We start from the raw sequence: 25,217 nt of genomic DNA on the forward strand, positions 1-25,217 counted from the left end.
TTTAATATCCCATGGTCACGCACCGCCTGCTCTGCAGCCTGCATGAGGGGTGTTAAGGGCTCACCCCAACTTGCAGAGTAACCCTTTCATCACAGAACCATGTAAAAAGGATGCTTTTCTTCTTATTTTGGATATGGTGCCACATCCCTCTCCAGAAAACATCCTGACAGAGTATTTTAAACCTTAAGACCTTGCTCAACAAGCAGAAAAGGTCTTCATGTTTGGGGACAGAGGTGAGCAGTCCATAAGACTCTGTGGATTAGAAAAGAGACAAAAATACATCATACAGTAACAACTCAGGGCCAGGGGACAAGAGAAGCTCCTTTATCCATTTAAGCTTAAGCTGAAATTTGCAGTTGCATATACACATAAGTTGTAAGTTATTCTGGGAGAGCTAAATTCAGTGGTTTGACAAACACAAGTGGAATTAAAACAGTACTGAAAAACTTGAAAAAAAACCCAAACCAACTGGATCACAATTAAAAAGGTCAAAAATTTATTTTTCCTTAGGGCATAAGAGGCAATGTAAACAAAATACCAACAAACAAACAAAATAAATCACAAGTCAATTCTTACAGTCTGCAAGCATTTGAAGATAGAGTACCCTTTTCCCACCTCCCCCCAAAACACTGCAAGCCTGCTCAAATGTTAACAAGCAACAATTCTGGACCCTGAAGGTCCAAGAGAGTTTTGCCATGTCCCAAGCCAGGACTGAATTTCTCATGTAAGAAGAACACTGCATCTGTTTTATCAAACACTGAAAAAGTCCAACAAAATATAAATATTACAGACAAAGATTAGATTTAGCACCACCTTTGGTCCAAGCAATCAATGAACTGGGAGATGACAAGTACAGTCTTGCAAGTCCTTTCTGCCTGAGTCTTTGAAAACATTAGAGGTTCACATTGCAAGAACTTGTAATAACTCTTGAGAAACACTCCTCAAACTCTGGCAGTCCCTCACAACCTCCCCAGGTCCTGTGCACATGGAGAGGAGAGCATCACCACTGTGCAGCAGTGCACAGCAAACACTGTGACAAGGGTCTGATCCTGCTTTGGTGCAGCAGAGCTCTGACTTTGGGCATGGCTGAAGAACAAGAAGCACAGTGACAGTGTGCCTCCTGAATTTCCCTTTCGACTACCATTTGCCACCCTCCAAAGGCGGCAGACGGCAGCATCTGCATGCTGTCAGGGGGTGTGATAGCAGATGAATGGAAGGAGCTAAAGTTGCCTAAATGCAAGTTTGGAATATATCTGGAACATGCAAATCAGAAGCTCTTCTATCAAGCTCGTTTACTCCAGACCCTTTTTAAGCTTATCTTTTCCAATACACACATGCCCATCAGAGCTGCATGGCTATGAATTTTTACAGAGAGGTGTCACTACTCAGTTGCTGTGCCACAGTGGTAGTGTGGGCCAGGATACAATTACAAGGATCTGTGACAATCCTAGAAGAAAAATCAAGTTCATAAATCACCTGGCAATATTCTACATTTATTGCAACTCCTTCTACATGCGTCCAGAACTCAGTTTGTCTTTTATTTTCTTCCAGGAGTTTTTGAGCAGCATAAATTAACCATTATTAAATGCTGTTCAATTCCAAGATAACACCAGCTCTAAAAAATGCCCTAAGAGAAATGCCACAAAATACTTTTAGGCACAGCAATCCGAAGTTTTTGCTCTGCATCTTCACGTGCACAAGTGCCTGAGACAATTTGTATTTCTCATTCCCTGTTGAAAGACCCATTCAGAGTTTTCACCTTTACAGGCACAAACATGATTCCAATCCCTCAAACGAACAATTGTTTTCACTTCACTGCTTTACAAAGTGCTGCTCTAGGGAAACCCCCCAAACCTTAATTGCTTTATACTGTTCTGCAGTTCTCTGAGCAAGTACTCAGGCATGGCACGAGGCCGTTCGGCAGTCACAGAGAAGAGGGAAGCCCTCCAGTATGCAGCCCCTGTCCCACACAGGGAGCAAAAACCCAATCCAGGTCACCCACACCTGTGTCATGAGCAGACACAGGCTGATCTGGTGATATTCAGCCCCCTGTTTACTGCACTTGGCTTGTGACATAACCACGAGGACAGCTCTGAAACCAGTTCTGGACTGGGCACTAAAGTCAAGTAAAGTCTGCAGGTCTGGATGAGGGGGAAGTTAATGCTTTGTGCAACTGTTCCCCCCCCCCGTCATATGCAGAACAAATGAAAACATTGTGCTATGGTAATTTCATTAATTCTCACTGGGACATAGATACATTTCTACTGTCCCAGTCACAGAACCAGGCTCACAGTACCATATGTATCAGCTCAATCATCACAGGTCCCCGGGTGATCTGTGCTAAAGCTTGAGGGACATTTCTAGAGGGCCACTTGACAAAAAGAAGATGTATGTTTTCTCCACTGATAATGCATCTTTTGTGTTAGCCTGTAGAGAAGTTACTCATCTTTGTTAACTAGTACTCTAATCTGTATCAAATCTACCATATTTACATGCAGACTCCAGGACTGGTCACAAAAACGGTCTTCTGTTTTGTGCCAGTTCAGACAGATTGGGGCATCTAACCCCTCATTAACAATAACTCTTGCCATCAATGGCAAAAGGTACTGTTAAGTGCAAAAAATGTCATTTTTCTGGGTTTCGATTTTACTGGGATGACTGAGAAAGGCAAAATTTTCTATCATGCACGTGATTTCCTTTTCTAGGAAAGCATCTCAGAGACCCAAGCACATCCGGACCCTTGAAGGAGCTGTTCACTGTACAAACAGTTTTATCCAACTGGTCACCATCTCAAGTTCATTAAAAAAAACTGGGACAATGCATGAGGCTGCAGTTACTATTTCTGTCTCTAGCTCACATTTGCTATAGGCACATTAAGGAATGATGCCTGTGAGCTCTGAAAGAATCAATACTTAGCCAAAAGCTCTAACATCTGCATTACGAACACTATTTATTCCACTACCTTCAGTGCAGCTGGATCAGAGGCCACAAGAAAATATGGTCCAAAGCTGTTACCACAAAAGAGGGTTTCCACAGACTCATTTTCTTCCTCTCTTGGCTTAACTTGCAACCCAAAACAAACTGAATGGACTCCTGCCCATAAACTCTCTTTAAAAAAAAAAAAAAAAAAAAAAAAAAAAAAAGCTCTGTTATTCCTTCTCCTATACACTGCAACAGAAACCACACCAACTTCTAGACCTTTTCCCAAGCGGAACAGACAGAATGGTTCCCATGTTAAAAAGAAAACAAACAAATAAAAGACAAAAAAAGTATCACCAACCTGACCACGCACACTAAGACCAGCCACACATTTCTCTATCTCTGGTCACCAACATACTCTCCCAAGCTCCCACCAGGTACATTCCCCACCACTTAAACACTAGAATGGAGTGCTACACCAACACAGAAATGACAACAGCTTCTAATATTCAAGGTCACATTAAGAACATCAACCACCCAGGAAACCCACTGCAAAACCTCACTTAGACCAGGCCTAGATTGATTTTTTTATTATTTTTCATTTTCCAAATACAAAATTGGGACAGTAGAACCTATAGGAGTTTCCAGTCCAGACACGTGCAATTGCTCTGCTAATGGAGGGGAGCACAACTGCTCAAACAGATTTCAGCCTTCATTCAACAAGTTTATGCTCCCAATAACTGCCTACCCACCACTTCCAAAGACAATCTGGGCTAATAAACAGCTCTGGAAACAGCTACAGATGTATACATTCAGCTGAGCTGCTTTCAACACCCACCTTGAGTTATCTGCATCTGAATTTTCGCCTAAGCAGCAATCAAACTGCTGGCAAGAATTCTCCTGACATGAAATTTGATATTGAGTCTTAACTGAGGAGGCTCATCTGCTTGCCTCTCCAAAACCACTGCAAGCAGAGTAATGAGCACTGCTGTCTGCAATTAAACTGCAATAAAGGAACAGCACTGATGTAATATGAAGTTAGCCAGACAGCAGAAATGCACCTACTCTGTACACTATTGACCCCACAATACTCAGTTTGGACCCTCAATACAAAAAAGTCATTGTAATGCTACACACACTTTTCTTTTACAATACTCCAGGTTGGAACTCATCATGAGTAATGAGCAAGTCTTTTCAGCAAGCCTATTCAGCGTGCTGCAGAAAAATTCCTCCTAGAGACTGGAAACAATTATAACCCTCCCCCTGCCCCAAAAATCCAAGACAGGAAATAGTTAAGTCCACCATTCACTGAAATATTTCATTTTTAAAAGGTTTTTTAAAAATTCCTTTTTTATTTGTTCCAGTTTATTAATTGTTACAGGCTAATCCCAGTGGCTGCACTATTCTCTTCTGTCCTGCTTCCAGGGAACGGAAACAAACTGAATCTGGATGCTTAGGGGGAGCCAGAGTCTGAACAGGATTTGATGCCCCCCCCTTCCTCCCCAGTCTAAACCCCAAGGGTTATGATGGGATTTTGTTTCTTTATTACTGCTTCCCCAGTGACCCAGAAGCAGTTCAAGAACAAGCTCTCAAACCACAAAATAACTGTTTGCACAGAGAAAGCTGCCATGCTGCTCAAATTTCAGACATCAAAATAGAGAGTCACTAACAACTCTGAAGGGGAGTACTGCAAAAGCCTGAAATATTTAATATTAAATGTTGTATTTTAAAAATTCTCCTACAGTGCCAAGTGATTCTCCCTCTCCTCTGTTTTTCTCTTCCACCAAGCAGGGACCAAGAAAGACAGGTACCATTGTAACCAAATAACCCTGAGCATCAGGGAAAGATCACTAAACCCAACATTTTCCCAGAAGTGTTACTAGCACAGCGTTGTTTCACAGAGGGCCAATGTGGGCAGACCTAGAACAGCCACTCCTGCCCACTCCATCAGCTGAACCTCAGTGTATGCAAACTCCCAGACATACAAGTCGCCTCAATTGCAACAAACACATAAACCATGTTTGTCTTTGGTGAATCATTGCTTCAAGATACAGACTGTCATAGTGTATCATGGAGCAACACAACCTCAACTTTTCTCAATAATGAAAAATCCTAACACAGAGCAGTGATGTATTAAAACCTATACAGAGAAAGCACCTGCAGTGTCAGACCCAAAAATTTATGGCCTTATTAGAAACATCTTTTTCCTCGTATTTTATCCATCTCTCCCCTGCCAATATAGTTACTTTTCATTTCTTTCCAAATTACCAACGTAATTCCCATTATTTTGATTCAGTAACAAACAGGAGTCTCAACTCAGGACAGTAGTGGCTTATGCTGACAAGAACAGGTCTGTAAAACGCCAGTGTGAAGCTTTAAACCAAATTTATTTATTAAAAAAACAAACACAAAACAAAAAAAATTGCACTCTCCAACTAGAATCAATGCTACCTTGATGCAAGAACAAATGAAGAACACTGTTGATGGGACCAGCCCAGTCCTGACATTATAAAATGGGAAACACTAATTTGTTCTGCCTACGCCAGTCAGGTCCGCATGCGGTGCGGCGCAACTTTCACTCCAGGAATCACTGTGAAGCCCTAGCCCTGATGTGAGGGCACCCAAGAAAAAGATCCCCTCATTCCACCCTTGGCAATGCATGCACACCCCACAAAACTGACACCCCAAATTAGAGTTATGGGGACTTTTTACAGACATCTGTGCTTTGCTCCAAGTTGGGTCCAAGATGGAGGAGGAAAAGCAGCAACAGCATGCCAACCCAAAGTCAACTGACTGTGGGGGCTTCCGGATCTGGCCCTACATACAGTACTTAGTTTGAAAATTACAGACAAACACAACAGACAAGACTACTGAGCAGCACAGAGGGAGAGAAAGAGAAATACAAGCACTGGGCAGAGCTAGCAGAGGCCATCAAACTGTTCAAGTGTGCAGACATATTCCCCATGCATTGCCGCATTGGTGGTCCCTGCTTCTACCAAGCAACTAAAAGCAAATGAAAATAAAATAACTTACACAAATATTTGCTCTCAGACCATCGAATTGGTACTGTTGGCAGCTATCAAACACTGCATCTACACGCAGCACTTTGCTACGTGGCTAAATAGTATCTGAAGTTGCCAGACAAGGAGCTGCCAGTGATGGGAAGCCACCAGCAAATAGCAGCAAAGCTCCAGTTGGTTTTAAAAAGCTGAAAGACCTGCAGAGAAGTAGATCATGGCATGGCAGTACTGCGGCTCAGCAGTCCTGTGCACCCTTTGGAGGTGTAGGAACCAAGTGCATGGTGCTTGCTTCGGCCGAGAATGATCCATGCTGAGTGTCCGTGAGGCACTTTGCTCCACTGCGGGTTTTCTGTCAGTGTAACTCTACTGATGCTCATGGACTTCTTGCCAGTTTAGACAAGAGCACGTGAAAGAATGAAGATGCCTCCTCAAAACCAGATTCATTTGTAATTAGGGGTTTTTCAAAATTATGTAATTGACACCATTTCAGGACAGCTGCAGAACTTAGTTTTCCTGTTTGAATGCAAAGGTCTCCGGTAATATTAAGGCTTTGGGACAAACTTAAGAACAGCAGGACAAAAATTAAGCAGAAAGATGAGGTACGTCCCCTCTCCAGGGACATGAACTAGAGCCACAGAAGACATACTTCCCAGAGCTCAGAGAATCAAGTACTCTGGCTTTCACATTTCTCTTCCAACTTACAAAACAGTTTTTTAAAAGGTAGTAGTTTCTGCTGCTACCAGGAAAGTCACATTATTTTGGACAGATGGAAGTTCTCGTTCCATTCCAATAGAATTTAAGACAAAACCTCTTTTGAAGAGCAAAGTTTCTGCCCAACTTTATTTTGGACCTGAGTGATCAGCCTTTGCAAGCCAAGAAATATGAAATCAATACCCACATCATCTGTGAAATTCTGCAGGTGAGAACTCACCCAGATAAAACATGGACATTTTTTCTTAGGTTAACAATAAGGAAAGAAAAGAAATAAGGACCTGTAAAAATATTCCCATAGCTCTTGCCATAAATGCAAGTAAAGATACAGTATCAAAACTTGGGACTGCACCAGCAGAATTATTTTCCCTTCTGAAGTTATTGATTCTGAAGCATAACAGAGGACGTAACCAGCAGAGACATACCAGAAGACAGTATCATGCATGGATGACAGAGTGTTTCAAGCATAGCTCAGAAGTCCTGTATTGATAAGGATGTTAATGCACATTCTAGACATAACCCTGGCAACATGCTGCATAATCCTTATACTTTGAGTAACAGGTCATGGTTTTTTGTGAAAAGCAGCCATTCCCACCCCAAACCACCCCAGCTATCAGTCCTTACCTACCTAAGGGTCCTGTTTTCATTCAGCCACCCCCTCCTCCCCTGCATTTCCCCTTCCCCTAAGAGTGCATGAATAGAGAATTGCAAATATTTCACACTGCACGTTCCACTCCAAGTCCTGGATGAGGGGCCTGTTTATTCTATGAATATTGCACTTATCCACTCATTGGATTTGTTTTTTCTCAAGAATGCAGAGTATTTGGGAAAAAAATTAGAAAAAAATAGTAGGATACAACACAGGGAAATATGAGTATTAACAAGCTAGCTATGAAGACCTAAAATTAAATAGTACTAGTTCTATTCTGTTAATACTAGTAATATGAAAATAATGAATGCTTTATCAAATTCCCTTGGTTTTCATATAAGATAAAAGCAGTAACTTTCTTTTTAACTGAGGAAAGCAATGAATATATATTACAATAAAATACGATTCATTAAGATCTGAAAGTGATGAAAACAATTATATAATGCCTTCGTCAAACTTTATAGCATCATAACAGAAGGAGTCTTTGGGGTGCGTATCCACAAGAGCCAAATCCATTTTTTAGCTATACCCGTGAAGACATGAAATTCACTTTTAAGAGTTTAAATGTGAGCCAATTTCAATCCTTCATTATTGTGTATTTGCTATAATTGTACACATTGATTGAAAAACATCCCTTTAACACACCAGTCAAGTATCCTGACATGTGCCCATCATATCTTTTGTCTTGAAAAGTTTGGCTTGCAAAGGACTGGTACATATGATTACACCCACCCACTGCAAGGCATGAGAGCAAAATCAGTTAATAGGAATTGCCTCCCAGAGGTAAGGGCTGCTAACAAAAACATATTACTCTTGCTGTTATGAGAAAGTGTTTTGAAAGGGGAGACAAGGGAAACCAGCAATGAAACTTTTCAGGCATTATATAAACCTCAATAACGAACTCAGAAGTGCTCATTATTATTAAAGTTGCAGTATACAGCAAGACACAATTTTCACATTCTTAAATTTTGTTCTCTGGTATTGGAGTCTGGATTTTCTGCTGGTCCAAATTCAAGACTCTGGAAAGCACGGACAGCGGGTGAGAGCAACGTGGTGACAGCAGCCGCCTCTCCCCCCGGAGGAGGGCCCCCTTCAGCTGCAAATGGCTTTGCCCAAGCCCTGCAGAACTCTTCCTCTTAACAATCTGGTTCAAGAATAAACCAGAAAGAGAAATTTAAACAGTACTATTGATTTCTGCATTGAGCGTTCACTGAGGTGTACATTACACTTAAATATTGCTCTTGATCCAGTGTCAGTTTCGACAAATTTAGTAAATAAAGCTTAAGGCAACATTAACATTTTAGAAAAGAGCTAAAACACTTCTAGTACTACACTGTCCTCTGAGGCACCCTGCCAGGTTTTCCTGCCCTGTAGTCAGCTTTTCTGACTTAGCTTAAGGCCTTTCATTCTGTTTCACAGTTAACAGTGGAAAGAGCTTGCTGCTTCAGGTATCAGTTGAGCTGACCAAAACTAGCTGCTCGCTGATGAAAAAATGAATTATTTTTCTGATGTCTCTCAGTTGAAAGAATCGAAAAAGAGATCAGAGAGAGATGCTGTGACAACAGTAAGATGGGAGGGGGGAGGAAACTGCACTGGGGGGAAATTGCTTTAAAAGTGCCCTTTTAAACACAAGCAGTCAAAACAGCCACCAAATAAAGGGAAGCCCAAAACAAAGCTTTGGTGGCCCACATTCATTTCTAGCACCAAGTAGGTAATTTGCACCCTTTCCTTTTTGCTGGTGCAGGTGGGGGCACAGGGAGGAGGGAGGCCATGTGTGTGGCTTTGCAGCCCATATACAGGGTCTGGCCTCTCTTCAGGGGACCACGAAGCCTTTGAGATAAGATAAAGGAGCACTTGAGCCATGGGACACTGAGCTGCTGCTTGAGAAAACCCTGGCAGTACTGCAGGCACCCTCACTCTGGGTCATCTCCTGCACTGCTTGGAGCTCAGCAAGCTTCCTCCCTGCAAAAGCCAGAGCTGGAGAAACAAGCCAGCAAGGTGGGAAGGGAGCTGTGGGACAGACCGACATCTGTTACAGAGCTGGCCCATGTTTCACAGGCAGAGCCTGAAGCCCTCACACTAACCTGAGCCTCACAGCGAACCTGCATCCACTGGGGACCAGCCTCATGCAAGGCACATGGTAGCCAGGCACCACAACCATCTGCCAAACCCAGCTTTGTGCCACCCCAAACCCTGCAAGGGCTCCTGCATTTCAGAGGTGCTCTGGACTCGGTTTTGCTGGATGCAAGTGCGAATGTTTATAGTAGTCCAGGCTCTCCTGTCTGCGTGCTGCTTTCCTCTCCCTGGGTAGGGGCTCATGTCATGCCACACCATACTCAGAGAATTCAGTGGCTCAATGCAGAAGATCTGGGAGCTGTGCTTTTACATCCCCCCAAAGAGATGACCTAGTGGGAATGTCTTTAAACAACACTTTAGAATATTTTAAATAATAAGTTAATTCATAATAAATATGTGCTTCAAGAAAATCATAATTATATACTGCACCTTTAAATAATGCACTTAGTTCTCTGCATTGGCTTCCATTTTGGTTTCTTTTATTGTTAAAGTGCATTAATTCAAAATAATGAACCACTTCCGCATCATTATTGTTAAAATAAATCATAACATTAATATGAGTCACTAAGTCACTACTATTAGTACTGCAATCTAGCAGATAACTCTATGTATTGCTCTATTTAATACTGTCCAGCAGAAGAATATAATACTTCTATTATAATCTCACAACAGCTCCAGCAGTCTTTTATGGCTGCTACCATGTTAGTACAACTAAAAATGGGGAGAAGTATGAGAGACAGGGCCACAATGCCTCAGAACACATCCAGTAAGATGTAGCTAACTGGACATATGCATACATATTATACGGTAAGACATTAAGGTACAAAGAGGACCCTGCACACTGTGGTATGAGCTGCTGTGCAGATACACCTCCTTCTCCTGCCACCACAATTTAAAGGGATCCCAACCAAACAGCCTCCCTCCCCACATGGATGCAGATTGCTGCTTGAACCACAGCAGTTTGCAGCCAGTTGTGGCACCTGAATGTTGTTTCAGCTACCAAAAGGACATCAGTCAGGTTAGCCATAGGCAACTCTCTCAATATTACCATGGAAATTAATAAAAACCCCAAACCACAAAAAAAAGAAGACAAGAACAACGCATAAATTGTGTAAATTTTTTTTTGGCAGAGAAACATCCCCAGTAACACACAATATTGTTGTGTTATTTTACTTAGCCCCTTGATCCCAGCTATTTTAAAGTCTTTATAACCTTTACCTTCCAAGCCAAATTGGTATGAAACTCTGGTGGAAAAAAGGGCATGTATCATTTTGTGTAAACCAGTAGTGAAATGGTCTGCCCCCTCCCCCTTAAAACAGATTTACAATGCTGCCTGTTACTTAAAGGAACTAGATACTGATCTTGAGTGACTAACAAGGCCATTTTTTTTTAAAAAAAAGCATGACTTCCTCAAGTACAGTAGGGATTTAGCCAATGATGTTTACAGTACAAGAGTCGGCTACCTCGTGAATAACTCCATATTCCTAGCCTTTTCCAATGGATGCCTCTTCCCTTTCCCACCACACTACCCCACCGTCTGCCATGTTTTCAAATCATGAGTTAAGAAAGGCAAACAGAAATGGAACTAAGAGAGGCAGCTTCCTGGTTAGATGCATTGTAGACCTAATTGATTTGACACTAAATCTCTAAGCCTGAGAAGCCCAGGCACACTTTCCTGTACAAATATACTTTTTGGATTCAAGTGGTAACAGAAACACATATTTGGCTCCTACTTCAGTTTTAAGTCTCTTCTGGTAAAACAAGACAAAAAAAGTAAACCCAGAATGCACAGAAAAGACAAAAACAAAACACAGAAAATTAATTCCCAAAAAATATACAAATTAAGGATGTGCAGACTGAGTTTGATGGCTTCTTCCCCCCACCCCCACCCCCCGCCATTGTAAACACTGATGTTGCAGAAGGTTACGGCTATTTCTAACTAATACCTTGGTGGGCCCTGCCAGCAGTCAGCACGCTTGGATTTGGACCAGATCACGAAGACAGAAGTAACACATTTGACAGCTTTGTCTTTAGTGTCTTAAGGGACTTTTGTACATTTTGATATTATGACAAGTTCTGAGCAACCCAACTCTGGGAAGAGAATCAACCAGGATCACCTGGTAGGAGTCAGGCACAGAACTAAATATGGAGCTTACAAAGTCATCGACGTGCTTAAGCATGGGGTTTGTAGGTTTGTGTTTACAAGCACCAGTAGGCATCGCTGCCCATAGAACACCTGAAATCTCAACTGAAAGAACAAGACAGAACAAAAGGAAACAAAAAGCCCCCAACCAACACCACCTGATTGCCTTTCCGGTGAGTTAGCAGTAACAACAAAACACAGCTGAAGTCAAAGACCAAATCTCTCCACGATGAAAAGGCTCCAACTCTGGACTAACCAGCTGTTGAGAACATTAAAAAAAGTGAACATCTCCAAAGGATTAGAGTCCCTCTGTGTTTCAGAAACTTCCATTTGCTTCTCACTGTAAATTGTGGAAATGCATCCGACTCTTAGGTATTCCACGTACAGACAAGAATGAGGAGAAAGGGAGCCAAGATTGTAAAACAGAGTTTGGCACAAAACTCCCCCAATAGATGCATGTGTATTTCTCTCTCACAAAAGGCACACATTTGGTTTCCTATCAATAACGGGAAAGATGGGATGTCATACCCTGTTACACATACAAGATTATTAACAACTTCACAAAAAGGCATTTGACTATGCTGCATCTTCCTCATAGTTGCTTACAACACTTTAACCCCACAAACCTCTCCAGAACATGGCAGATTTGTCCTCAGCATAGACTCCTTTCTCCCTTTGTACAAACTGGAGCACAGGGAAACGTCTTTTTGTGTAGCAATTGTTTTTTCCACATGTACACAGCAGGAACAGTATAAATTAGGGAGGTTAAAGATATTGCAATTAGTTCTTTTTCTCCAAGTAATTTGAGGGCACCCAGCCTTTGAATGGCTTCACACCATTCATGATCTGGCAGTACCACCAGCCATTTGGGTTCCTTTCAAGGACCTCCATGCAGACACCTTCCTGAAACCCGGCAGTCTCCTCATCCCCTTCATAGTCTGCAATGGAAACATAGATGTCCTTGAGATTGTTGTGGATGAACTGGGATTTCTCAATGGGCTTTGGCCTGACTGTGGACACAGGAATCCCATTCCTCTGGGTAGTGAGGTTGGAGGTGGTCTCCGAGCCCTCTGTACCGGACCGCTCAGGCTGCTTTCCCTTTGCATCACCAGGCTGTGACCACGCGTTGCTGAAGGAGGAATTCCGACGGACGGTCCTAAGATGATCTGTAGTTGTTAAAGACTCATTTCTGCGCAAGGAGCATGACAGGTTGTTATCCTTTGGCGGTGGAGACACAAACACTGACTGTGGCCGGACAGCAAGCTGCCTCACACCATTCCTCATTTTGACTGGCCCTGATGGTTTTGAAAAACCACCAGGAGGTTTGCTTGGGATGGGTGGTGTTGCTCGTTTGCTCTGGTTGATGGTGTTCAAAGCCTGAACCCTCTTCTCTATCTTCTCTAAACTGTTTGACTTTTCATTTTTCCTGTTCCTGGCAAATGAGGCATCAGTCTCTGCTGATGTGGTTTCTCGCTGGTTATCAGGGAGAGCCAAATAATGGGAAGGAGCCCAGCCTTCCATGTCTTCATATTTCAGGTACCACCATCCACTGGCTTGCTTTTCCAGCACTTCTACTTCTACTCCTGCTGGGAAGCAAATTTCAGAATCCTGTACCTTTTGGTATGAGTCAGTGGTCACATAGAAACATTTGGAGTCATTTTCTTGCTCAGTCTTGACTGGATGGCTAGAGCAGAAAATGCCACGTGAAGGAGCTGTAATGAGATCAGCCGAGCTCCTCCTAACAGGATCGTCTTGGTTCTCAGCAGCTGTGTGTGGGGGGCTCTCGGATTCTTCACTTCTTGAACCTTTAAGTCCACCTCTGAGTTGCCCAGTTGGCCTCAGTTGACGCCTTAAAGTGCTGATATCCATCTTTTCTTGGCTCTGAGAGTCTGCCTTGTTCAGGAAGGGTTTGGGCCTAACGATTGGCTTTGCTCTAATGGAAGGACTCTGCCCAGGTTCTTTCTTCAGGCCTGTTCTTGGCATGCTACGCAAGCCAACATCTGAAGCTGACCTTGGTTTTGTCTCCTCGCTCCTGGAATAGTGACATTTTCCAAGATCAGGCTGGATGTTTTTGTCTGTTTTGAGCTTCACAAGTGATGATTTAGGAGAGCTGGAACATGGAGAATTCCTTCGGATCAAGGAGAGAGAGGAGCTTTTCTGAGAATCTGAGTCTCCACTAGATTCCTTATTGGACAAAGCATCTTCCACATAACGCCTGAACCCCTCATTCTCATAGATGGTCTCTTCTTCATGAGCAACATCTTCTGAAGACTCTCCTACTTTGAACTTTGCTTTCTGAAGTGATGACACAGGAGAGGGCTTGAGGGGCTGAAACAGTCGTTTTTCAGGAGTGCCCTCTTCACGATGACTTTCACTCACTTCACACTCTGAGTCAAAGCCAAAGGCAGGCACATCATACTCAGGTTCTTCGTATTTCAGTTTGTGGGGAGAGTCCTGGGTATCTCCTGAAGAAACTGTTCCAGCAGTTGTTCCTTCTTCAGAGTCTTTTGGTTTACTGGGAGGTGCTGGGGGAGGAACTTTTGGGCGTGTTAAAGTACTGGTTCTTCTGTTTAAATTCGGCTTCTTCCTTTTGTCAATGTAGGATGCTGGAGCCCATCCTTCCTTCTCTCCAATCTGCACATACCACCATCCGCCAGAATTCTTTTCTATAACCTAAGAGATGACAAGGAACATGTTACTTAGACAAAAATCTCAATCAACTGCTTTCCACTTCTCCCCTTTCAATCCAGTCCCCTGCAATAACCAAATATTGCAATTTTTCCAGCTGCACTGTTAAGGCTCACCTCTGCTTTTTGTCCTCCACGAAAGCTTATGCCATCAGAGATACATGACTGGAACTCTGCAATGGTGTAGTATTCCACTTCTACAGAGGGTGGCTCTGGTGGTTTGGGCAACTGAAAACCCTATGACAAATAGGAAGTTTTGTTCAATTAAACCAAAGAAACAGTGGGTTGAACAGCAGTCTGAGAAAATATTTGCTTTTATTCACTAAAACTCTTCCTTCTTCCCGTGCTACTTCCTAATGATAACTTCCCAGTCCTCCAGAGTGGAAGCTGATGTATTGAGATGGGCCACAAGAGAGAAGCCTTTCAAAATACACACTGTTCATGCCACCTTCACCAGCTATTAAAACTGTGATAATCTTTACCTGAACAGTAAAACATTTTACTGATGGGCCATAAAGTGTGAGCTGCCGTTCCAGTCACAGTAACAACAGCCCATTTACTCTGAGATTTTGTCCAGAAAGACTCAGTTCTGGATGGCTTGCCACAACTGCAGAAAACTGCATTGCAACAGGCTTGTAATAGATTCTGCCTTTTATCAAATATGCTAATTTAAAATGTAATCCTAATGAATTATTATTAATTCGCTGCTAGATCTTTAAACAATCTGAAACAGTCAGTGATACGAGCTAATGGGCATCTATTGTAGCAAGAAACAAGGATAATATCACGGACTCCTATGAAGAGCTTTGCTCAGATCAAGTGATAGGAGTAAGAAAGGACTTTACTATAGGATCAAAAGATTCCAATTCCTCCCTGTAACAGGTTCTGGGTCTCTATCTCAATCCCAACACAAACTGCATTTAAATTGCATAGAGGGTCCACGAGAACCAGGGTACTGCTTTTTACAGCCATTCTGGCAGCATAACAGACTCCCCTAAAAGCTAAGTGCCTTTACATTAAGCTGTCACATTTTAGAGTTTGTTACATTTATTTTTAAGGTGATAAACAGGATGAGAGTCCTTTTAAGAATTTGAATATCAAAAGCTTTACAGATTGTTCAGCAACAGAATGACTATATGATGCTGAAGCTTCACAGCTTCTGTACTTCACTGCTTATGGTTCTAACACAGGTACTGCAGTATGTCAGGATCTCTGGAACAGAGGTCAGACCCAACAGACAGACACAGGACAGCCAAAGACACAAAACAATCCTAAGCCATTAATGGGAGAAGGGCAAACTGCATACCGATCTTTATCCACTTGCTCCTCCATTTCTAAGATATCCTTGTAACTAACAATCCATGTTTCATCACGCACAGCATGTGGCATTTCACAGAGAATGCATCACTGCACCTTAGGAACTGTGTCTAACAATGTTATAATTGGATATTTCTGCACTATAAATGCTGAAATACAGCAGAAGTGCAGCATAATAAAATGCCTTCAGATAAAAGGATGGTTTGGATTAAATGAAGATAATTAGAAACAGCAGACATGTTCAGGGTTTCATATATATTATCATTGTTATTTTTAGCATGGGATTAAGTGTAGTAGTCTTGCCAAAACAAAGTTTAATTGAAAATAATGCAAAGAGAAATAGGAATAAAATGCTAACATGCTATTCATCTAGTTTAAGAGGCATTTCAGATGACACAGAAAAATCACAAGTCACATACTGCTCATAAAGGGTACAGCAAAGATTAAATATTATGCATTGCCTAGTCATAAACAAGTCACTAGCATGCCTTTTGTGCAAACAGACTATGGAGTAGTTCCTATCTGAAGATGACAGTCCTAATCTCCAACTGGTTCATACTTCCAAAATTCCAGCTTTGAGGATAAACAATCATAGGAGGTCTCATTCCTGTAGCATATATCCTTCCATAGGTCACTTTAAACATACACAAAAGTGAAGATTAGGACCTCAAAAGAAGGCAGCAATGGAAGAAGGGAAGATGTTCCCAGTTGTTCAAGACAAGAGAAGGTCAAAAGATCCAGTCTGGGCTAAGGACACCCAGAGATCTTTAAACCTTCTGAGTCAACCAAACAGGCTTTAATGTTAATGCACAGAACACAGTAGCTTTAGGATGTTCTCCCTTCAATTCGATACCTGCTTAGTTGGGGCAACATTTTTAAAAACAGAAAACCCCCAATTAACATTAAGATGTCCAAAGGTTCGCTCAATACTTAAACAATAAAATGAATAGGCACACAAATAAAGGATCTCTCAGATAACCCCCACACCTTGTACAACTGTAGAAAGTCTCATAAAGCACGCACACACCTAACCCACTGCTAACATATACCATAAACCAATACAAACCAGACTGGATTCTCTTCGTGGGGGCGGCCTTGTTCTTAGGTTTGGAGAACCTGAGCGGGAAAGGGAAATGGAAGAGTTTATTTAGCTTTAAGTACTGCTAAGCATATTTTTCAGCAGCTCTCTGCTGTTACGCAGTTTGAGAATATTAGAAGTCATTATTTGCCATATTTAAGGAATCTCTATGAAACAACATAGGAAACTATGAGGGTATATTAGAAATACCAAGGTAGCTTAGCTATTCATCTCAGCTAAGCCAGCAAATTTAAGAGGAAATCACTGCCAGAAAGTAGTGAATTGTATTTTCTGCTGGAACTGACCAGCTCTATTGGAGATTGGCCAGCAAAGAATTGGCCTAATACTTAGCTTTCCCCCCAGCAGTAAAAATAATCCACTAAATTAATAACACTCACATTGTCCTCTATCATAGTATCTTGCCATTCCTTGCACAGACTAGTGTTAGCATCTGCATTTTGCAGATGAAGTAGTAAAAACATTATAGTAAGTTGGCCCCCAGGAAAACAGCTGACCAAATGCAAGAGAAGACATAGGTGGTCTCTGACTTTTAACACACCATCACATCACGTTTTAGAGTGTTCAAAAGGAAAAAAATCCTGTCTGGGAAAAAGAAAAAAGTAAACAAATACTGGCTACGATAAAGAAGAACCAGTGAGCCCTTGTATAAATTTTAATTTAAACAAACATAAAAAAAGTTAAATTTTATCACTACTAATGAAGGCCCATATCCTGGAGACCCTGCACATCTACAGACAATGCAAAGATCTGCTTGTGTGGACTCAGCTATAAGGCCAGGACACATGGGACCTTAGCTGACAGACAATGCCAGCCCCAAAAGGCAGAAAACAAGAATTCATTGCAACCCAGTGGAAACCCAGACTACTTTACCGCCTTACTTATTTGAGCTCTTTGAGGTGCTATCCTTGCTATGGCTGGGGATCCCTGGGCCAGTTTGGAAGCCTGCTTGTCTGGGGTCATCATGGCATTGCCATTAGAGTCATTGCACAGGATGGGCAAACTGATTTCCTTCTTGGTGATATGTGTTTCTGGAGTCTCATTTTCTGCTTGAGTTTCCTTGTCAGTGGATGATTTCTTGTTCAGCAGGTTACTGATCTCCATGATGTTTCCTATGATTTCCACTGGCCCAGTTAAGTTCTTTTTCCTAGATGGAAGATCATCTTTAGCCTTCTTCAGGTATGAAGCTGGAGCCCAGCCCTCTTTGCCTAGGTACCTGCAGATGCAAAAGGAAACATCTTCACATCAAACACAGCCTTCTCACACATTTCAGGTATAGTAGCTAAGGCAAAAGTGATGGATGATAACATAAACCAAAATCTGTGGTTCTCAGATAAGCTTTTGTGGTCTCTGTTCATTTATTATGTATTGATTAGACATCTCAAAGTCAGCTGGGCTAGCAGCAAACTGTGGACTGCTGTTAAAAGCCACTAATCATCCTAATGAAGGAGTCTCTCTGGATAAGAAATGCAGTTACTCACAAGGCAAAGGATTTCACCAGTTTGTTTTATGTCACACTTAGACAGTACCAGGCAAACTCAGTATTTTCCCTTACAGCAAAAAAGCAAACTAGCAAGTAAACCATTTTAATAGTTTTAATACTTCCTAGTGGTAACTCAAAATAGAAAAGGTCTAGAATAAGAGCCCAGTACAGTACAGAGCCCCTACATCTGCAGTTTCTAAGGGCCTTGTGCAAGCTTTCCCCCTTGCAATTATAATGAACACTGCCCCTCCTCCCTGTAACTCCCAGTCCTGTATGATCAGCTTCTCTCAGGGACAGTATGGAACCCAAACTACTGCAGCTTCCTCTAGCACTGCAAAGTCAAGGAACAATTTGACCAAGTAAAAATGGCTTTGATGTAGACTCATTTTCCTGAACAAGCTAGTGGCTATTTGAAGAAATAAACTGGGAAATCTGAACAGACACCTAATCCAGTACATGTCCCCAGAGCACCAGCCTGATGTGCTCATGCTACACTTCAAACTGAAGTCATTCTTCCACAACTGGGCTTTTGGGAAGAGGGTTTTTCTAACTCCTGCCATTCCTAACACTTCAGTAGGGATTTCAGATTACAATCAGACTCCAGGGAGGACCACGTGGATGAACTCTGCTTTCCCTGATGAAACCCTAACTTGCTACAGAGTGCGTCACTGAAACGCTTCTCTTTAATCTCTCAAGATACCCAAAGCAGGCACCATTAAAATCCTGGTGCTCAGGAAATCCGCAGGAAATACAAAGGTTAAAACAGTAGGACTCTAAGGTTCTTTAATGAAAATGGAGACTTATTAGACAAGAGAGGAAGAAGATAGGGGTGGGGAGGGTGGAGGAGTATCAGCAAATCATTCCCTGGCAGATGAGAAACTTTGTTACGCCAGTGCTTGGATTCTGAGGTTTGCAAGTGAGATATCTGCACCAGAGCATACCCTGGGCTCATTTACCCCATCCAGAAACTCAAGAGTGGCACTGGGACTTGATGGGGAGAGAACAGGAAAATGCAGTGTAGCTTTGCTTCCCTGGACTTCATTACTCTTCCTGTACAAAAGTAAATACAATTGCTGAACTTCTAGCAATGATCACAAGGACCTTTCTGTCCAAAACCTTGCCTTTTGCTCCCCTCCCATCTAGATCAGCCAGGACAATAGGGATGCTGCTTCTCCCTACATACCTGCCTTTCGTCACATGTGAAGGAAAAGATACAGGATCTCCCCTGCTCAGAGAGTTTAGCAACAAGTTTTTCCAAAGATTCTGGTGTCAAAGGAAAGCATCCAAACATCTCTGAGCTTTGTTTGCTGCATGGAGACTAACAAGAAGTAGAAAAATGGTAATGACTTGATTTGACTTCCAACAAGTACACAGCATCCAGCCATTGATACCATGTCAAGATACAATTTGGATCTATCGGTCTGGTCCCCTTTGAGGCTTTTCAGATAAGCCTCAAGCAAACGCAAAAAGAAAACAAAACAAAAAAAGGCCTAAATATGTGCCCTTTTCTAGCCCCAAAGACTTTTGGCTTCACCCCCTTTTGCAGCAGATGGGCCTTTTGCAGAGCTACTGACCAATGCTTTCTGCTGCCTTTGCATCAGGAAATTTTTTTAAAGGACATTTGTAACTTTATATGATCTGGAGATGTAAAGGTTTTCATCTGCGAGAAAGACACATTGGCCAATGCACTGAGCATTCTAGTTCCAAATGTTACTTTCAACAGTTTGACTGTGCAAAATCAGCAAGAAAAAACAGTTTACATCCATCTTAGTTTGTGGAAAACTTAACATGTTTAAGATTAGAAGGGTAGCTACAGATAGGTTCTGTAGTGGCTCAGTTCTCTTGCCAACGCTATGTATTTGGATCAGCCCATATAACCCCACTGCTTCAGACACCTCTGATCTTAACATAGTTTCTCCCAATGAACAGTAGCACCAATAGGTGGACAGTTAATAACTGTGGGCAATATACCTCAGTAGAACAGTTGTTGCTAGTTATTTCTTCCTGTGAGTTAGAAAATTCAACCTAAAGTTAATGCTGAACAGTAGTTGCCAGCAACTGCCAGTTTATTTGTGCACTGTCACAAATAAAAGCTACTTATGTAAATCAAATTAGCTTACATTTTTCACCTTAGGCCTTGAATTTGGTTATCTCAAAGCCCTGTGCAAACATCACCCCGGAAGACTACTTGATCTCTCCATTTTATAAGTGAAAAATCTAAGGCAACTGCTATCAGCTTCAGAAAAGTCCTGAGCTGGTAACAATCTTCAGTTCACATCTAAGAGTTGAATCACAAGTATCCTTCCTTCATTTATATTCACAACCTACTGGAGATATTTCAGACCTCTTCCTAGATTCCTCCTCATTTCAGTGCCACTAACACCTCCCAGCTGCACTTCATTCACATGGTCTTAGGCTCAGAACAAACCACAAAATGAAGATGCAGGCAAATAAAAACAACTTTATTTAGCATATTGCTACTTATTTGGCCTGCAATCCACTAGGGTACCATGAGATTACCTCCAGATAATTGATACAAAGCAAGATCTAAATAATGGATGCTAATGTCAGCTACCATCATAACAAGAAGCACAGAAATCCACTGAACTCAGCAGAACAGTAAGAAGGATCCCAGGTCAGAGCCTTTCTTTCACTTCTTCAGTCTCAACGATTTTTTAAAAAGTCTGTTTTGCCCTGTGTGCATTATAAGGAAGACACCAACACTGCGTCTAGACTTTAGAGCATTGAATAGGGAGGGTCACAGAATTAGGTGCAGTGATTTGGTTCCTCGGTGATTCCAAAACCCTCCCTGTTTATATTACATGAAGGAAAAAATGGATTCAAACCATAGGAATGTTAAAAAAAAGTCAGAAGTGCCTCTGTGAGTCTGAGTCCGAGAGTCACATCTGCTTTCCAGCTCCAGAGCACTGGAATGACTCCAGAGGGAAGCAAACTAGGGAAGAAAAAAAAAAAAAAAAAAAAAAAAAAAAAAAAAAAAAAAAGAAAGGAGAAAAAAAAAAAAGAAAAAGAGGGACAGGAAATGAGGATCAGCACATGGCCAGGATTTTGGGGAAATTACATATTTAAGGTGGAACAAGTTAATGTCTTTAAGGTGGATTCCATTTGCAAGCTGCTGGATTTGTTTTTATTTCTGCACATTGATGTGTGTGTTCAGTCTCTGCTACCCAGCCCAACAGACAAGGCAGTAGGATTCAAGTGCAGCCTCTTCCTGCTTCCCCTCCCCTCCCTCTCACTGCAGTAGTTGCTCTTTTTAAGGCACTCATATTGCTGCAGAAGAGGAATAATTTTCTGAGTGGTACCTAACAGCAGTTTAATAAACAGCACAAGAAGTTGGAGACCAGCTACCTAGGCTGCAAAGGACTGGTTTGCTGTGATGGATCACTGCATCAACATTTCCAAAAGTGTTGCCCATGGGAAAAAAAGAACCTGTTTCTAAGAGCAGGTTGATCCTTCAAGACTGCAGCATAGTGCTCCACAGCAGCAGAGAGGCTGATGGTTGACACCCAGCACACTTGTCACACACATATAGGGAGCACCTAACCCACCTTCCAACAAGAAGAGGGGTTGCTCAACTCAACTCAAAATGCCTCTTACAAAAAAGCCAAGGGCATGCTGAATTCCCCAGCTACCACAGGGTGGCTGGGGCATCCACTGTCCTTCCAGCAGATCACCATGAAGAAGTCACTTAAACCACTGCAGCAAGTGTCACTGTCCACCAGAATGCACTTCTGCTACATAGAAATATGTGTGTTTTGGGCTGGCCTAAAGGAGTGTGTGAGGAAAAGGGAAAAAATTAAATTCTGCTTGTTGTAGAACTGATAGTATGGCAAAGAGGAACCTACAGTAGTAATAAGGCTGCAATTTCAGGAGAATACCAAAATAAAGATGTCTTGCAATGTTTCTCCCCTCAGAAAACCTATGTGCTCTGGATTTCTCTATCTGTAACTTTGAATTCCACTTCTGTGAATGATTAAAGGAGAAAAAATGTGACCTGACCAAACCCAGGCATTTCTGAGTTCCTCCTATCTAGAGTGCCTTCCTGGCTCCACTGCTATCTTTATTAGCCTATTGCCTCTATGGGAGCATTAGATTGAAGAACGAAAAAAAAAATCCGTTTTCTAAGTAAGGGACATAAAGAAAAACAACAATATTTCTTCAGTCAGCATTTTCATAGTCCTCATTCACAGCTGATAAATCAAGCAGAATACAAACAAAAGCAAGTTATGGCTTGGGAGAGAAAGGGGAAAAAATAACCACTATAATTACAGGCTGAATGAAAAAAGATGACTAAATAAGATGTTTTGCACTGCCTGAGAGATAAACCTCTGTTTTAAAGCCACCTGTTGTATCATGTCTTGTTCAAAGATTGCTGGATTCACACATAGATACAAAACAAGGGGCAGTATCATAGAAGACCAGTAAAACCTAAGTGCTATGTGAACGTAGATGGAGAAAGCTCTCATTAAGTACTCATCCTGACACCTTATATCACTGACAAATAGCTAACCAACATTCTCCCCATAAGCATTTAAAAATGGGATTCTTAAGTTAGAAGTCTTCTCTATCACTGCTGTTTCAAATATATAAGGAAGTCTGATACACAATGATAACTTCACCTGCCCTTGGAAACCAGTCCCTCTACATTAGGAATAACTAATGTGGACAGGCAGAAATCAGGCAAATTAGCTGAAACCATCAGTAAGTCTGGAAAAGGGCTATAGCCAAACTCATGTCTTATATCCCTCAAAATAGCACTACCTGCCCCAAACAGCTCAAGAGATCACAATCAGCCTTTCAGCATTGCTATAAATAGATTTAAACATGTTGCAGAATAACTCTTATACTGAAAACACAGTAAAATTACATACAACAGAAAGCCTTGTTAGGTCTCACAGACCTAACTCAGATATGGGCTTTTAACTTGAAGGAAGAAAAAAAAAAACAACAAAAAAAAAAATCTACAAGTTCAGGAATTTCCCCACTGGAATGGTCCACAGCTTTTGCAAACACTGTAGTGTTACTTTAATCACCACTGTATCATCTTAGCCTTTTCTCTACATTTCTTCAAGAAGCATTATGAACAATTTGGTCTTCCTCGCCCAGCTACAGAATTATTTAAATGCCAAGATTAAGTGAATGATCAGAAAAGCTCATTGTCACAGGTTCTGCAGCAGTCTGGGTGCATGGCTTCTTTACCTTATGTACCACCATCCTTCCAGGTTCTTTTGGATGACCTCCACGGTGACCCCTTTTTCGAACCCAATCTCATCCTTCCCCTGGCTGGCGTACGGCTGGATAGTGACATATTTCTCTTCTAGTGAGGGGAGAAAAGGCAACATCAGTTAGGGTCAGAATTAGTCCAGCTGTTTTTCTGTTCTGCTTGCTTTTAAACTGTTATGCAGTGATTACGTGGAGCCATTACAAAAGGCGGAGCCCTGCTCAGGGGCCCACTGATTATTTATGCTGACGACATGATAATCAGCCCCTTGCCACTATCCTGCTGCTGATAATCACAAAGTGTTTCCATGCCAATAATGACACAAAGTCCCCAGAGAGCTTCCCCCCCCTTCTTCCAGGCCCCCCCCCCCCCAAGTTCCTCGAGCGGGTAAGGGAGAGGATTTGAAGCTGGACTTAACTCCCATACTGTAACTTGACAGAATCAACCCAGCTGCCAAATCAGCCAAGCGTCACCACGGGAGCTCCAGCCAGTTGGCTCTTTTGAATATGCACATGGCTGCACAAAGCATTGTGTTACTGAAACTGGAGCCCTGCATCCTGAGAGGGACTGATCCTCCCCAACTCAGAGGGGCTGGCCCATCATGCTGCTCTCCTTGCATTTCCTGAACAGCATAGGTCTACAAAAATGAGCTGAAAACTGTATTTTAAAAGTGACAAAAGAATATAAGGGGGTTGCATTTGACAGGAGACCATACAGCATCTTGCATTTGTGGGTTGTGAAGTGTTTTGCAAACATACTTTTGCTAGACCTCAATCCAGAGAAATGCACGTGTGACAGTGGTAAAGAGGGCCAGAACTAAGATACATAGTTCAAAAGCACAGGCTAGACCTCAAGTATGGTGGTTGAGCCAAAAACTTAGCATCCCTATTCATGTCCAGAATCTATCCCCTTCCCAGGCTGGCAGAGGTGAGCAGACTTGTTGAGAGCAAGCCAATGGGCAGAGCAGAACAGACACTTCCTCAACATCTTCCTCCACCCACCAGGAGTCATTTATTGCCGCATTTCCATCATGCTCAAAGTCAACCTCTTCCTCCATTAGCTTAAAAATTACAACTGGCATTAAAAATGTGAACTACCAGCTTTGCTCTGCAGTGGCAGACATGGAAAGTGTTACTGAACCCCTTTCCCGAACCCAAGCTACAGCGCATGTAACAGCATGAGTTTCTGTAGCTAGATCAAAGGCAGGGAAGGCAAGCAATAAAGCACACCCCAACAGTCCTTCCTAGCACTTTCTACTGGCAGTCACAACAAGGCACAGCCAGGAACAAATAGAGGGTTGTCAGTGCACAGGAACAGGCAGGAAATTAAGTGAATCCAGAGATCCTGATCACTGCAGAACAAAGGAGCTATGAAAAGGTTGCAGCAGCTTGAGGCAAACACTCATTTGGAGGGAGAGTGAAGCAGACCCAACCATCTGTTTGGTTTTGTGGCTCAACTGCATTTTGTTGCTGGGCAAAGCATGGAAACTTTAAGGAAAAAAAAAAATCCTTACTGAGACAGAGTAAGAAATAATAACTCAGAAAGGGGAAAAAATGTTGGCAGAGCATCTGATGGCAGAAAATCCAGCAAAGCTACATCTCTGAAGTCAACTGCCCTTGACAGGTCACATTTGGATCCTTCTAATTCTGGTGAGGTAAAACCTGTCAAAACCTTTGCCTCCAAGAGGAAAATACTCTCTCCTGCTCTCCCCTAAGAGGGCTGCTTTAACTGTCTTATCACTGATAAGGAATTCCAGCTAGCTTGTAATTCGCACCATTAGGACGGGACATCTTCGCCACAGAAATATAAGATGGGGCCTGACAAATGGAACCGGCCTTTGAAGTCACGGGACAGTTTTCCTAGCTGGGTTTTTCTGC

The 25,217-nt window shown here is 42.1% G+C and overlaps 1 protein-coding gene across 6 annotated transcripts in view; it reads right to left on the minus strand.

The window, feature by feature from the left end:
• Positions 1 to 473: 473 nt before the first annotated feature.
• The window catches only part of SH3PXD2A (SH3 and PX domains 2A), a 267,794-nt gene continuing 243,050 nt past the window's right edge, over positions 474 to 25,217 (minus strand). For all 6 annotated transcript variants that reach the window (XM_074907667.1, XM_074907668.1, XM_074907666.1 and 3 more), the window contains 5 exons: positions 23,319 to 23,436; positions 17,500 to 17,834; positions 16,589 to 16,638; positions 14,323 to 14,442; positions 474 to 14,191 (listed from right to left, as the gene is read on the minus strand). In XM_074907667.1, the coding sequence (XP_074763768.1) occupies positions 12,299 to 14,191; positions 14,323 to 14,442; positions 16,589 to 16,638; positions 17,500 to 17,834; positions 23,319 to 23,436 (2,516 nt within the window). In that variant the 3' untranslated portion in view covers positions 474 to 12,298. The remainder of the gene's footprint in view (positions 14,192 to 14,322; positions 14,443 to 16,588; positions 16,639 to 17,499; positions 17,835 to 23,318; positions 23,437 to 25,217) is intronic.

This window comes from Athene noctua, chromosome 5 (genome assembly GCF_965140245.1).
Source record: "Athene noctua chromosome 5, bAthNoc1.hap1.1, whole genome shotgun sequence".
Classification (NCBI taxonomy): Eukaryota; Metazoa; Chordata; class Aves; order Strigiformes; family Strigidae; genus Athene; species Athene noctua.